This window comes from Schistocerca cancellata, chromosome 7 (assembly GCF_023864275.1).
Source record: "Schistocerca cancellata isolate TAMUIC-IGC-003103 chromosome 7, iqSchCanc2.1, whole genome shotgun sequence".
Classification (NCBI taxonomy): Eukaryota; Metazoa; Arthropoda; class Insecta; order Orthoptera; family Acrididae; genus Schistocerca; species Schistocerca cancellata.
In genome coordinates, this window is record NC_064632.1 from 40,916,656 (window position 1) to 40,929,560 (window position 12,905).

Consider the following 12,905-nt stretch of genomic DNA (forward strand, 5'->3'; position numbering starts at 1 on the left):
GGTTCATCGAACCACCTTCACAATTCTCTAGTATTCCAATCTCATATAGTGCGCGGAAAGAATGAACACCTATATCTTTCCGTACGAGCTCTGATTTCCCTTATTTATAGTGGTGATTGTTCCGCCCTATATAGGTCAGTGTCAACAAAATATTTTCGCATTCAGAGGAGAAAGTTGGTGATTGGAATTTCTTGAGAAGATTCCGTCGCAACGAAAAACGCCTTTCTTTTAATGATTTCCAGCCCAATTCCTGACACTCTCTCCCATATTTCGAGATAATACAAAACGTGCTGCCTTTATTTGAACTTTTTTGATGTACTCCGTCAATCCTACCTGTTAAGGATCCCACACCGTGCAGAAGTATTCTAAAAGAGGACGGATAAGCATAGTGTAGGCAGTCTCCTTAGAAGGTCTGTTACATTTCCCAAGTGTCCTGCCAATAAAACGCAGCCTTTGGTTAGCCTTTCCCACAACATTTTCTTTGTGTTCTTTCCAATTTAAGTTGTACGTAATTGTAATACCTAGGTATTTGGTTGAATTTACAGTTTTTAGATTAGACAGCTTTTAGATTAGACTGATTTATCATGTAACCGAAGTTTAACGAGTTCCTTTTAGTACTCATGTGGATGACCTCACACTTTTCGTTATTTGGGGTCAACTGCCACTTTTCGCACCATTCAGATATCTTTTGTAAATCGTTTTGCAGTTTGTTTTGATCTTCTGATGACTTTATTAGTCGATAAACGACAGCGTCATCTGCAAACAACCGTAGACGGCTGCTCAGATTGTCTCCCAAATCGTTTATATACACTCCTGGAAATGGAAAATAGAACACATTGACACCGGTGTGTCAGACCCACCATACTTGCTCCGGACACTGCAAGAGGGCTGTACAAGCAATGATCACACGCACGGCACAGCGGACACACCAGGAACCGCGGTGTCGGCCGTCGAATGGCGCTAGTTGCGCAGCATTTGTGCACCGCCGCCGTCAGTGTCAGCCAGTTTGCTGTGGCGTACGGAGCTCCATCGCAGTCTTTAACACTGGTAGCATGCCGCGACAGCGTGGACGTGAACCGTATGTGCAGTTGACGGACTTTGAGCGAGGGCGTATAGTGGGCATGCGGGAGGCCGGGTGGACGTACCGCCGAATTGCTCAACACGTGGGGCATGAGGTCTCCACAGTACATCGATGTTGTCGCCAGTGGTCGGCGGAAGGTGCACGTGCCCGTCGACCTGGGACCGGACCGCAGCGACGCACGGATGCACGCCAAGACCGTAGGATCCTACGCAGTGCCGTAGGGGACCGCACCGCCACTTCCCAGCAAATTAGGGACACTGTTGCTCCTGGGGTATCGGCGAGGACCATTCGCAACCGTCTCCATGAAGCTGGGCTACGGTCCCGCACACCGTTAGGCCGTCTTCCGCTCACACCCCAACATCGTGCAGCCCGCCTCCAGTGGTGTCGCGACAGGCGTGAATGGAGGGACGAATGGAGACGTGTCGTCTTCAGCGATGAGAGTCGCTTCTGCCTTGGTGCCAATGATGGTAGTATGCGTGTTTGGCGCCGTGCAGGTGAGCGCCACAATCAGGACTGCATACGACCGAGGCACACAGGGCCAACACCTGGCATCATGGTGTGGGGAGCGATCTCCTACACTGGCCGTACACCACTGGTGATCGTCGAGGGGACACTGAATAGTGCACGGTACATCCAAACCGTCATCGAACCCATCGTTCTACCATTCCTTGACCGGCAAGGGAACTTGCTGTTCCAACAGGACAATGCACGTCCGCATGTATCCCGTGCCACCCAACGTGCTCTAGAAGGTGTAAGTCAACTACCCTGGCCAGCAAGATCTCCGGATCTGTCCCCCATTGAGCATGTTTGGGACTGGATGAAGCGTCGTCTCACGCGGTCTGCACGTCCAGCACGAACGCTGGTCCAACTGAGGTGCCAGGTGGAAATGGCATGGCAAGCCGTTCCACAGGACTACATCCAGCATCTCTACGATCGTCTCCATGGGAGAATAGCAGCCTGCATTGCTGCGAAAGGTGGATATACACTGTACTAGTGCCGACATTGTGCATGCTCTGTTGCCTGTGTCTATGTGCCTGTGGTTCTGTCAGTGTGATCATGTGATGTAGCTGACCCCAGGAATGTGTCAATAAAGTTTCCCCTTCCTGGGACAATGAATTCACGGTGTTCTTATTTCAATTTCCAGGAGTGTAGATGAGGGCCTATAACACTACCTTGGGGAACACCTAAAATCACTTCTGTTTTACTCAATGACTTTCTGTCAATTACTACGAACTGTGACCTCTCTGACAGGAAATCGCAAATCCTGTCACATAACTGAGATGATATTCCATAAGCACACAATTTTATTAAAAGCCGCTTGTGTGGTACAGTGTCAAAAGCCTTCCAGAAATCCAGGAATATGGAATCGATCTGAAATCCGTTGTCAATAGCTTTCAGCACTTCATGTGAATAAAGAGTTAGTTGTGTTTCACAGGAACGATGTTTTCTAAACCCATGTTGACTGTGTGTCAATAGACCGTTTCCTTCGAGGTAATTCATAATGTTCGAACACAATATATGTTCTAAAATCCTGCTGCATATTGACGTTAACGCTTATGAGCCTGTAATTTATTAGATTACTCCTACCACCTTTCTTGAATATTGGTGTGACCTGCACAACTTTCCATTCTTTGGGTAAGGACCTTTTGCTGAGTGAATGGTTGTATATGATTGTTAAGTATGGAGCATACTCCGAAAGGAACCTAATTGGTATACAGTCTGGACCAGAAGACTTGCTTTTATTAAGTGATTTGAGTTCTTCACTACTCCGAGGATATTTACTTCTACGTTACTCATGTTGGCAGCTGTTCTCAATTCGAATTCTCGAATATTTACTTAGTCTTCTTTTGTGAAGGCATTTCGGAAGGCTGTGTTTAGTAAATCTGCTTTGGCAGCACTGTCTTCAATAGTATCTCCATTCAAATCGCGCAGAGAAGGCACTGATTGTTTCTTGCTGCTGACATACTTCACATACGACCAGAATATGTCTTTGGATTTTCTGCCAGGTTTCGAGACAAAGTTTCATTGTGGAAACTTTTATAGGCATCTCGCAGTGAACTCCGCGCTAAGTGTTGAGTTTCTGTAAAGGATTGCCAATCTTGGGGATTCTGTGTCTGTTTAAATTTGGCATGTTTGTTTTGTTGTTTCTGCAACAGTGTTCTAACCCATTTTGTGTGCCAAGGAGGATCAGCTCCGTTGTTTGTTAGTTTATTTGGTATAAACCTCTCAATTGCTGCCAATACTATTTATTTGAATTTAAGCCACATCTGGTCTACACTTATATTATTAATTTGGAATGAGTGGAGATAGTCTCTCAGGAAGGAGTCAACTGAATTTTTATCTGCTTTTTTGAATAGGTATATTTTGCGCTTATTTTTTGAGGATTTGGGGATTACAATATTCAATCTCACTACAACAACCCTGTGTTCACTAATCCCTATATCGGTTTTGATGATGGTTATTAACTCAGGATTATTTGTAGCTAAAAGGTCAAGTGTGTTTTCACAACCGTTTATTACTCGCGTGGGCTCATGAACTAACTGCTCGAAATAATTTTCAGAGAATGCATTTAGCACAATTTCGGAATGTTATTTTATGCGTACCTCCAAAATTAAACATTTATTTTTGCCAACATATCGAGGGTAAATTAAAGTCACCAACAACTATTATTGTATGAGTCGGGTACGTGTTTGAAATCAAACTCAAATATTCTTTGAACCTTTCAGCAACTGTATCATCTGAATTGGGAGGTAGGTAAAAGGATCCAATTATTATTTCATTCCGGTTGCCAACAGTGACCTCTGCCCATACTAACTCACAGGAAGTATCTACTTCAATTTCGCGACAGGTTAAACTACTTCTGACAGCAACAAACATGCCACCGCCAAGCATGTTTAGCCTACCCTTTCGGTACACCATTAGGATTTTCACAAAAATTTCGGCTGAGCTTATATCCGGCTTTAGCCAGCTTTCAGTGCCTATAACGATTTGAGCATCAGTGCTTTCTATTAGCGCTTGGAGCTCTGGTACTCTCCCAACACAGCTACGACAATTTTCAACTGTTATACCAATGGTTCCTGTATCTATATTCTTCCTTTGCTCAGCCTGCACCCTTTGTGACTGAAGCCCATCTTGTGTTTTCCCGAGATCCTCTAACCTCAAAATCAATGCTGTACCCACTATTCCCCCCCCCCCCCCCCCCAATGAACCATGGATCTTGCCACTGGTGGGGAGGCTTGCGTGCCTCAGCGATACAGATGGCCGTACCATAGGTGCAACCACAATGGAGAGGTATCTGTTGAGAGGCCAGACAAATGTGTGGTTCTTGAAGAGGGGCAGCAGCCTTTTCAGTAGTTGCAGGGGCAACAGTCTGGATGATTGACTGATCTGGCCTTGTAACACTAAACCAAAACGGCCTTGCTGTGCTGGTACTGCGAACGGCTGAAAGCAAGGAGAAACTACAGCCGTAATTTTTCCCGAGGGCATGCAGCTTTACTGAATGGTTAAATGATGGTATCCTCTTGGGTAAAATATTCCGGAGATAAAATAGTCCCCCATTCGGATCTACGGGCGGGGACTACTCAGGAGGACGCCGTTATCAGGAAAAAGAAAACTGGCATTCTACGGATTGGAGCATGGAATGTCAGATCCCTTAATCAGGCAAGTAGGTTAGAAAATTTAAAAAGGGAAATGGATAGGTTAAAGTCAGATATAGTGGGAATTAGTGAAGTTCGGTGGCAGGAGGAATAAGACTTTTGGTCAGGTGAATACGGGGTTATAAATACAAAATCAAATAGGGGTAATGTAGGAGTAGGTTTAATAATGAATTTAAAAAAATAGGAGTGCAGGTAAGCTACTACAAACAGCATAGTGAACACATTATTGTGGCCAAGATAGACACAAACCCCACGCCTACTACAGTAGTACAAGTTTATATGCCAACTAGCTCTGCAGATGACGAAGAAATTCATCAAATGATGACGAGATAAAAGAAATTATTCAGGTAGAGAAGGGAGACGAAAACTTAATACTCATGGCTGACTGGAATTCGAGAATAGGAAAAGGGAGAGAAGGAAACATAGTAGGTTAATATGGATTGGGGGTAAGAAATGAAAGAGGAAGCCGTCTGGTAGAATTTTGCACAGAGCATAACTTAATCATAGCTAATACTTGGTTCAAGAATCATGAAAGAAGGTTGTATACATTGAAGAATCCTGGAGATACTGGAAGGTATCAGATAGATTATATAATGGTAAGTAAGACAGAGATTTAGGAACCAGGTTTTAAATTGTAAGACATTTCCAGGGACAGATGTGGACTCTGACCACAATCTATTGGTTATGAACTGTAGATTAAAACTGAAGAAATTGCAAAAAGGAAGGAATTTAAGGAGATGGGACCTCGATAAACTGACTAAACCAGAGGTTGTACAGAGCTTCAGGGAGAGCATAAGGGAACAACTGACAGGAATGGGGGAAAGAGTACAGTAGAAGAAGAATGGGTAGCTTTGAGGGATGAAGTAGAAAAGGCAGCAGAGGCTCAAGTAGGTAAAAAGTCAAGGGCTAGTAGAAATGCTTGGATAACAGAAGAAATATTGAATTTAATTGATGAAAGGAGAAAATATAAAAATGCAGTAAATGAAGCAGGCAAAAAGGAATAAAATGTCTCAAAAATGAGATCAACAAGAAGTGCAAAATGGCTAAGCAGGGATGGCTAGAAGACAAATGTAAGCATGTAGAAGCTTATCTCACTAGGGGTAAGATAGATACTGCCTACAGGAAAATTAAAGAGACCTTTGGAGAGAAGAGAACCACTTGTATGAATCTCAAGAGCTCAGATAGAAACCCAGTTCTAAGCAAAGAGGGGAAAGCAGAAAGGTGGAAGGAGTATATAGAGGGTCTATACAAGGGCGATGTACTTGAGGACAATATTATCGAAATGGAATAGGATGTAGATGAAGATGGAATGGGAGATACGATACTGTGTGAAGAGTTTGACACAGCACTGAAAGACCTGAGTCGAAACAAGGCCCCGGGAGTTGACAACATTCCATTAGAACTACTGACGGCTTTGGGAGAGCCAGTCCTGACAAAACTCTACCATCTAGTGAGCAAGATGTATGAGACAGGTGGAATACCCTCAGACTTCAAGAAGAATATAATAATTCCAATCCAAAAGAATGCAGGTGTTGAAAGATGTGAAAATTACTGAACTATCAGTTTAATAAGTCACAGCTGCAAAATACTAACACGGACTCTTTACAGATGAATGGAAAAACTTCTAGAAGCCGACATCAGGGAAGATCAGTTTGGATTTCGTAGAAATTTTGGAACGCGTGAGGCAATACCGAGCTTATGACTTATCTTAGAAGAAACATTAAGGAAAGGCAAACCTACTTTTTTAGCATTTGTAGACTTAGAGGAAGCTTTTGACAATGTTGACTGGAATACTCTCTTTCAAATTCTGAAGGTGGCTGGGGTAAAATACATGGAGCGAAAGGCTATTTACAATTTGTACAGAAACCAGATGGCAGTTATAAGAGTTGAGGGGCATGAAAGGGAAGCAGTAGCTGGGAAGGGAGTGAGACAGGGTTGTAGCCTCTCCCCGATGTTATTCAATCTGTATATTGAGCAAACAGTACAGGAAACACAAGAAAAATTTGGAGTAGGTATTAAAATCCATGGAGAAGAAATAAAAACTTTGAGGTTCGCCAATGACATTGTAATCCTGTCAGAGACAGCAAAGGACTTGGAAGAGCAGTTGAACGGAATGGACAGTGTCTTCAAAGGAGGATATAAGATGAACATCAACAAAAGCAAAACGAGGATAATGGAATGTATTCGAATTAAGTCAGGTGATGCTGAGGGAATTAGATTAGGAAATGAGACACTTAAATTAGTAAAGGAGTTTTGCTATTTTGGGAGCAAACTAACTGATGATGGTCGAAGTAGAGAAGATATAAAATGCAGACTGGCAATGGCAAGGAAAGCGTTTCTGAACAAGAGAAATTTGTTAACATCGAATATAGATTTAAGTGTCAGGAAGTCGTTTCTGAAAGTATTTGTATGGAGTGTAGCCATGTATGGAAGTGAAACATGGACGATAAATAGTTTGGACAAGAAGAGAATATAAGCTTTCGAAATGTGGTGCTACAGAAGAATCCTGAAGATTAGATGGGTAGATCACATAACTAATGAGGAGGTATTGAATAGGAATGGGGAGAAGAGCAGTATGTGGCACAACTTGACAAGAAGAAGGGACTGGTTGGTAGGACATGTTCTGAGGCATCAAGGGATCACAAATTTAGCATTGGAGGGCAACGTGGAGGGTAAAAATCATAGAAAGAGACCAAGAGATGAATACACTAAGCAGATTCAGAAGGATGTAGGTTGCAGTAAGTACTGGGAGATGATGAAGCTTGCACAGGATAGGGTAGCACGAAGAGTTGCATCAAACCATTCTCAGGACTGAAGACCACAACAACAAGAACCCACTATTTGGCTAAATTTTTATGAGTAAACAAGACTACTTTTAAAAAATAGGCATATAACACTAAATATTGTTAATATACATTAAATACTGCATTTTTAGGGTGTTCAACCTAGAACCAATAAACAAATAATGTTTGACAGGTGTAATAATTAACAGCAATGAAGCTTTCATGACCATTTTGTGAGATCTATTTGTCAGCATTTTTCTTGGGTTTTTGGTTATTTGTCTTCCTGAAGTTTGATAGCATGAGTGGTTGACAGTGTTGAAGATCTATCCTTGATTACTGATATCAGGCTTGAATCAAGCTGCAGAGGGAGGTTCTAGACACTCACATGTGATCAAAGGAATGTGACTGTAATGTGAAACTCAAGACTATGAGCAAAATGCACACAAATTACTTTATTAGAATACTTTCAGAAAACAGAACGCAGATATGACAAAGTGGGTTGTACAAACTATGAAGTGATTTATCAAGGTGTCTTATCCCACTGTAGAGTTACATAAAAATGTAGGTAGACAGAAGGCTTGAGTTATCAAACATGTTCATGTGCATGACATTTCACAAGATTAGTAATATCAAGATGCCACTAATAATTTAAATGGAGTTTTATAGTTTCATTTTTACTGATGATTTCGCAAAGCAACTTGACATGAAATGCCATTTATGCCAACAGCTGGAGGATGATATGATGTAAAGATGACAAGTCTCTCTCTCTCTCTCTCTCTCTCTCTCTCTCTCTCTCTCTCTCTCTCTCTCTCATGAGCAGTTTAAGATGCAAGTTCCGGGCTCAATGAATAAAAAACTAATGGTATGGTATACAGACAACACCTTTACTGTGTGAAGTCATAATGAGAAAACGCTTGGTGACTTCCTCATACATATGAGCAGCCTCAATTCTACTGTCCAATTTGCAGTGAAGCTGGAAAATGACAAACAACTACTCATCCAGGCTGTGCTAGTCACTAGTAATGGTACCCATATTGTCGAAAAAGTACATCTGCTAAAACTTTTGTATCACCATCTCATTAGCAAAAGGGGCATGGTTGCAAGGCAAACACATGGGCCACAGCACTTCTAACACGAGATGAAACGCTTGGGGGTGTTCTGAGGAGCAATGGTTATCCAAATAATGATATCAGAATGTCATAAGTAGCCTGGGTGATTCGACAGAACTGGTTGTATATTACACAAGCAAAACATAAGACAGTAAACACAGCAATGTAGGACTGGTGGGATCCACATTGTCAAGAAAAATCTGAGGAAAAACATGCTGAAACATCCACCAAAAACAGGATCACTGAATGAAAATGAAACAGCAAGCTGAAACACAAGGAGGAATTAGCCACAGATGGGCATATACTGAGTGACCACAGTTATGTAGTAAAACCCAACAACATGCAAGTCTTGCTGTGGGGAGTATCTATAATGCCTGTTTAATCAGAGAAGCCACTGAAGTGCACAAGCATGGGTACAACTCCCAAAATAACTGGACCCTGGGATCCCCATTCACAGTGAACTCCTGTAAACCACACTAGCAATACCCGGGAAAAGCTGAAGAATAGAAAGTGCACTGACTGGATGTCTGAACCCTTTCAAGAAGAACAAAAGGCAGACCATCAAGAAATGGCCATGAAAGCCTCCATGATTTTAGCTGTTACTCTAAGCAAAGCTTAAAATTCAAAAGCAATAAATGTTAATTACATCTTAAAATGGTTCACATTTGATTATTAGGCTAATAGATGGAGCTCCTTGTAGTTTCAATACATATAAATAAAATTTGCATATTATCACAAACCATTCAGCAGTTCCTCATTCTTGGGAAAACTGCTAAGTCCAGGGACATAACCAGAACTTTCCAGTGTGACACGGCTGTTCTGAATTACCTGAAAAAGTAAAAAACACCAATGAGTAAACAGTAATAAAACATCAGAGAATACTTTCAAAATAGATCAACTAATATTTTCACCCTCATATCTCCGATAAGTTTACAGTGGTGACATATCACCCTTCTACCACCACATATACCAGCCCTGTAACTGGCAAAACATATACTATCGAAGGGAAAGCCACCTGTCAAATGACACATCATATACCAGCTGTTATGTAAACACTGTTCAGTCTTTTACAACAGCATGATTACCACCGAATTATCAGTTGGGACAAGTGGACATAGGCAGAGGTAGTATACTGGCAACACACAATATCCTGTAGCAGAACCTCCTATACAACATGACAATCGTGACCCTGGTGTCTGTTTCACCACATGCGCCATCTAGATTCTTCCCCCAGACACCAGTTTCTTAGAATCCCACAGGTGGGAACCAGCTCTACATGTCCTTGGTTCTCGCCACCTACCAGACCTTAATTTACATTAGCATCTTCCATCTTAGCATTTCTTCACAATGACTACTGCTTTCTTCACTCCATTTTAGTTTTCTACATCTTTAATTTTCTTACCTGTCTATTTTTTGCCCCCCACCTGATATGTACAATGCACTCAGCTTTTCATTCTTATTAACTCATGCATGATGTTTAAGCAGTAATTTCTGTCTTCCATATTACACTGTCTTCCACCTTCAAGCTCTCAGGTTTTCACAACTCATGTGGTGCAGACCCCAATGAACAGTCTTTCCTTCTCATCCCATCTGGTAAGTCTCCCCTGACCTGTGGTTCTGGGTGACTTTCCTGAAATCTACCCCTTTTGCTAGACCTCACTAGTCCTTTTTCCTTCACTCCCCTTCCTTCCCCTACAACCCTTCTGCCTGAAGGAGGAGCCACTGGCTCCAAAGCTTGCCTAGTTATAACCTTCTCTTATATGCGAGTTCTTCAGCCACTTGGTGAGTAGATTTTTAATCTATCCCATTACATTTTGTATATATGCATACCTGCATAGATGTAAAAATAATATATATATGTAACAATACCTGTAATATAAAAATAAAAATATCTGTAAAAAAATCTTAGAAAATAGATTAAGGAAAGGCAAACCTATGTTTCTAGCATTTGTAGACTTAGAGAAAGCTTTTGACAATGTTGACTGGAATACTCTCTTTCAATCTCTGAAGGTGGCAGGGGTAAAATACAGGGAGCGAAAGGCTATTTACAATTTGTACAGAAACCAGATGGCAGTTATAAGAGCCGAGGGACATGAAAGGGAAGCAGTGGTTGGGAAGGGAGTGAGACAGGGTTGTAGCCACTCCCCGATGTTATTCAATCTGTATATTGAGCAAGCAGTAAAGGAAACAAAAGAAAAATTTGGAGTAGGAATTAAAATCCATGGAGAAGAAATAAAAACTTTGAGGTTCGCTGATGACATTGTAATTCTGTCAGACAGTAAAGGACCTGGAAGCGCAGCTGAACGGAATGGACATGGTCTTGAAAGGAGGATATAAGATGAACATCAACAAAAGCAAAACGAGAATAATGGAATGTAGTCAAATTAAATCAGGTGATGCTGCAGGAATTAGATTAGGAAATGAGACGCTTAAAGTAGTAAAGGAGTTTTGCTATTTGGGGAGCAAAATAACTGATGATGGTCGAAGTAGAGAGGATATAAAATGTAGACTGGCAATGGCAAGGAAAGCGTTTCTGAACAAGAGAAATTTGTTAACATCGAGTATAGATTTAGGAGTCAGGAAGTCATTTCTGAAAGTATTTGTATGGAGTGTAGCCATGTATGGAAGTGAAACATGGAAGATAAATAGTTTAGACAAGAAGAGAACAGAAGCTTTCGAAATGTGGTGCTACAGAAGAATGCTGAAGATTAGATGGGTAGATCACATAACTAATGAGGAGGTATTGAATAGAATTGGAGAGAAGAGAAATTTGTGGCACGACTTGACTAGAAGAAGGGATCGGTTGGTAGGGCATTTTCTGAGGCATCAAGGGATCAGCATTTTAGTATTGGAGGGCAGCGGGGAGTATTAAAATCGCAGAGGGAGACCAAGATTCAGAAGGATGTAGGTTGCAGTAGGTACTGGGAGATGAAGAACCTTTCACAGGATAGAGTAGCATGGAGAGCTGCATCAAACCAGTCTCTGGACTGAAGACAATGACAACAACAACAACAACAACAACAACAACAATGTAAACATAAAAACACAAAAATCAATTAAGTACTGTAAATCTAAACATATGTGTACTAATTTAATATAACAGATTTCCAGTTACATCATTTTCATCTTCAAGTTTGGCTCAATGAAAAATATGCACACAAGTATTGTCATATCATTTATATCAGGCTGTTACTCAATTTTGTTCTTGAGTATAATATGCTGAAAATCTATGCATTTTTCCAACGAAATCAGCATGATTTGTTACATTTGTAATATGAAGTTAGTTTGACTCTCATCTTATTAGTTCAAGATTCAGAAAGTATGACGGTGCTCGAGTGTATATCATATTTGTGGGAAATCTCCCTAAACATTCTCTCTACGAAAGCCTACAGAGCATCAACAATAGTTGCTGGAAGAATGTGACAAAACGGTACGCAACCAACTGTATCCCAGGCACATTTGATGCATGACATGTTAGGTGAAAGTGCAGTATAATTAGATGTGGTACCTGTTGTTCTTCAAAAGAAAGTTTGCAAAGTCCTCATAGCGTGAGGCTGGACACTGACCTGAAATATGAAGTGTGGAGTAGACTGGAGCAATTGGGGCACTTCACACTATAAAACTTTGCTGTTACAGTGGTTGCTGTTTAGGACCTCCTTTATTCTTATAAGTCAATATCACAGTTTGTACCCAATGCTGTTGCAAACCAACACACTTGGAGTTACGAGGTGCATTCAAGTTCTAAGGCCTCCAATTTTTTTTCTAATTAACTACTCACCCGAAATCGATGAAACTGGCGTTACTTCTCGACGTAATCGCCCTGCAAACGTACACATTTTTCACAACGCTGACGTCATGATTCCATGGCAGCAGGGAAGGCTTCTTTAGGAGTCTGTTTTGACCACTGGAAAATCGCTGAGGCAATAGCAGCACGGCTGGTGAATGTGCGGCCACGGAGAGTGTCTTTCATTGTTGGAAAAAGCCAAAAGTCACTAGGAGCCAGGTCAGGTGAGTAGGGAGCATGAGGAATCACTTCAAAGTTGTTATCACGAAGAAACTGTTGCGTAACGTTAGCTCGAAGTGCGGGTGCGTTGCTTGGTGAAACAGCACACGCGTAGCCCTTCCCGGACGTTTTTGTTGCACTGCAGGAAGGAATTTGTTCTTTAAAACATTTTCGTAGGATGCACCTGTTACCATAGTGCCCTTTGGAACGTAATGGGTAAGGATTATGCCCTCGCTGTCCCAGAACATGGACACCATCATTTTTTCAGCACTG

At 41.5% G+C, this 12,905-nt stretch overlaps 1 protein-coding gene across 5 annotated transcripts in view; it reads right to left on the reverse strand.

Annotated features, from left to right (window-relative positions):
* Window positions 1-12,905, reverse strand: part of LOC126092421 (coiled-coil domain-containing protein 134-like) — a 55,823-nt gene that overhangs the window by 17,116 nt on the left and 25,802 nt on the right. For all 5 annotated transcript variants that reach the window (XM_049908007.1, XM_049908011.1, XM_049908012.1 and 2 more), the window contains exon 3: window positions 9,370-9,457. In XM_049908007.1, coding sequence (XP_049763964.1) covers window positions 9,370-9,457 — 88 coding nt within the window. The remainder of the gene's footprint in view (window positions 1-9,369; window positions 9,458-12,905) is intronic.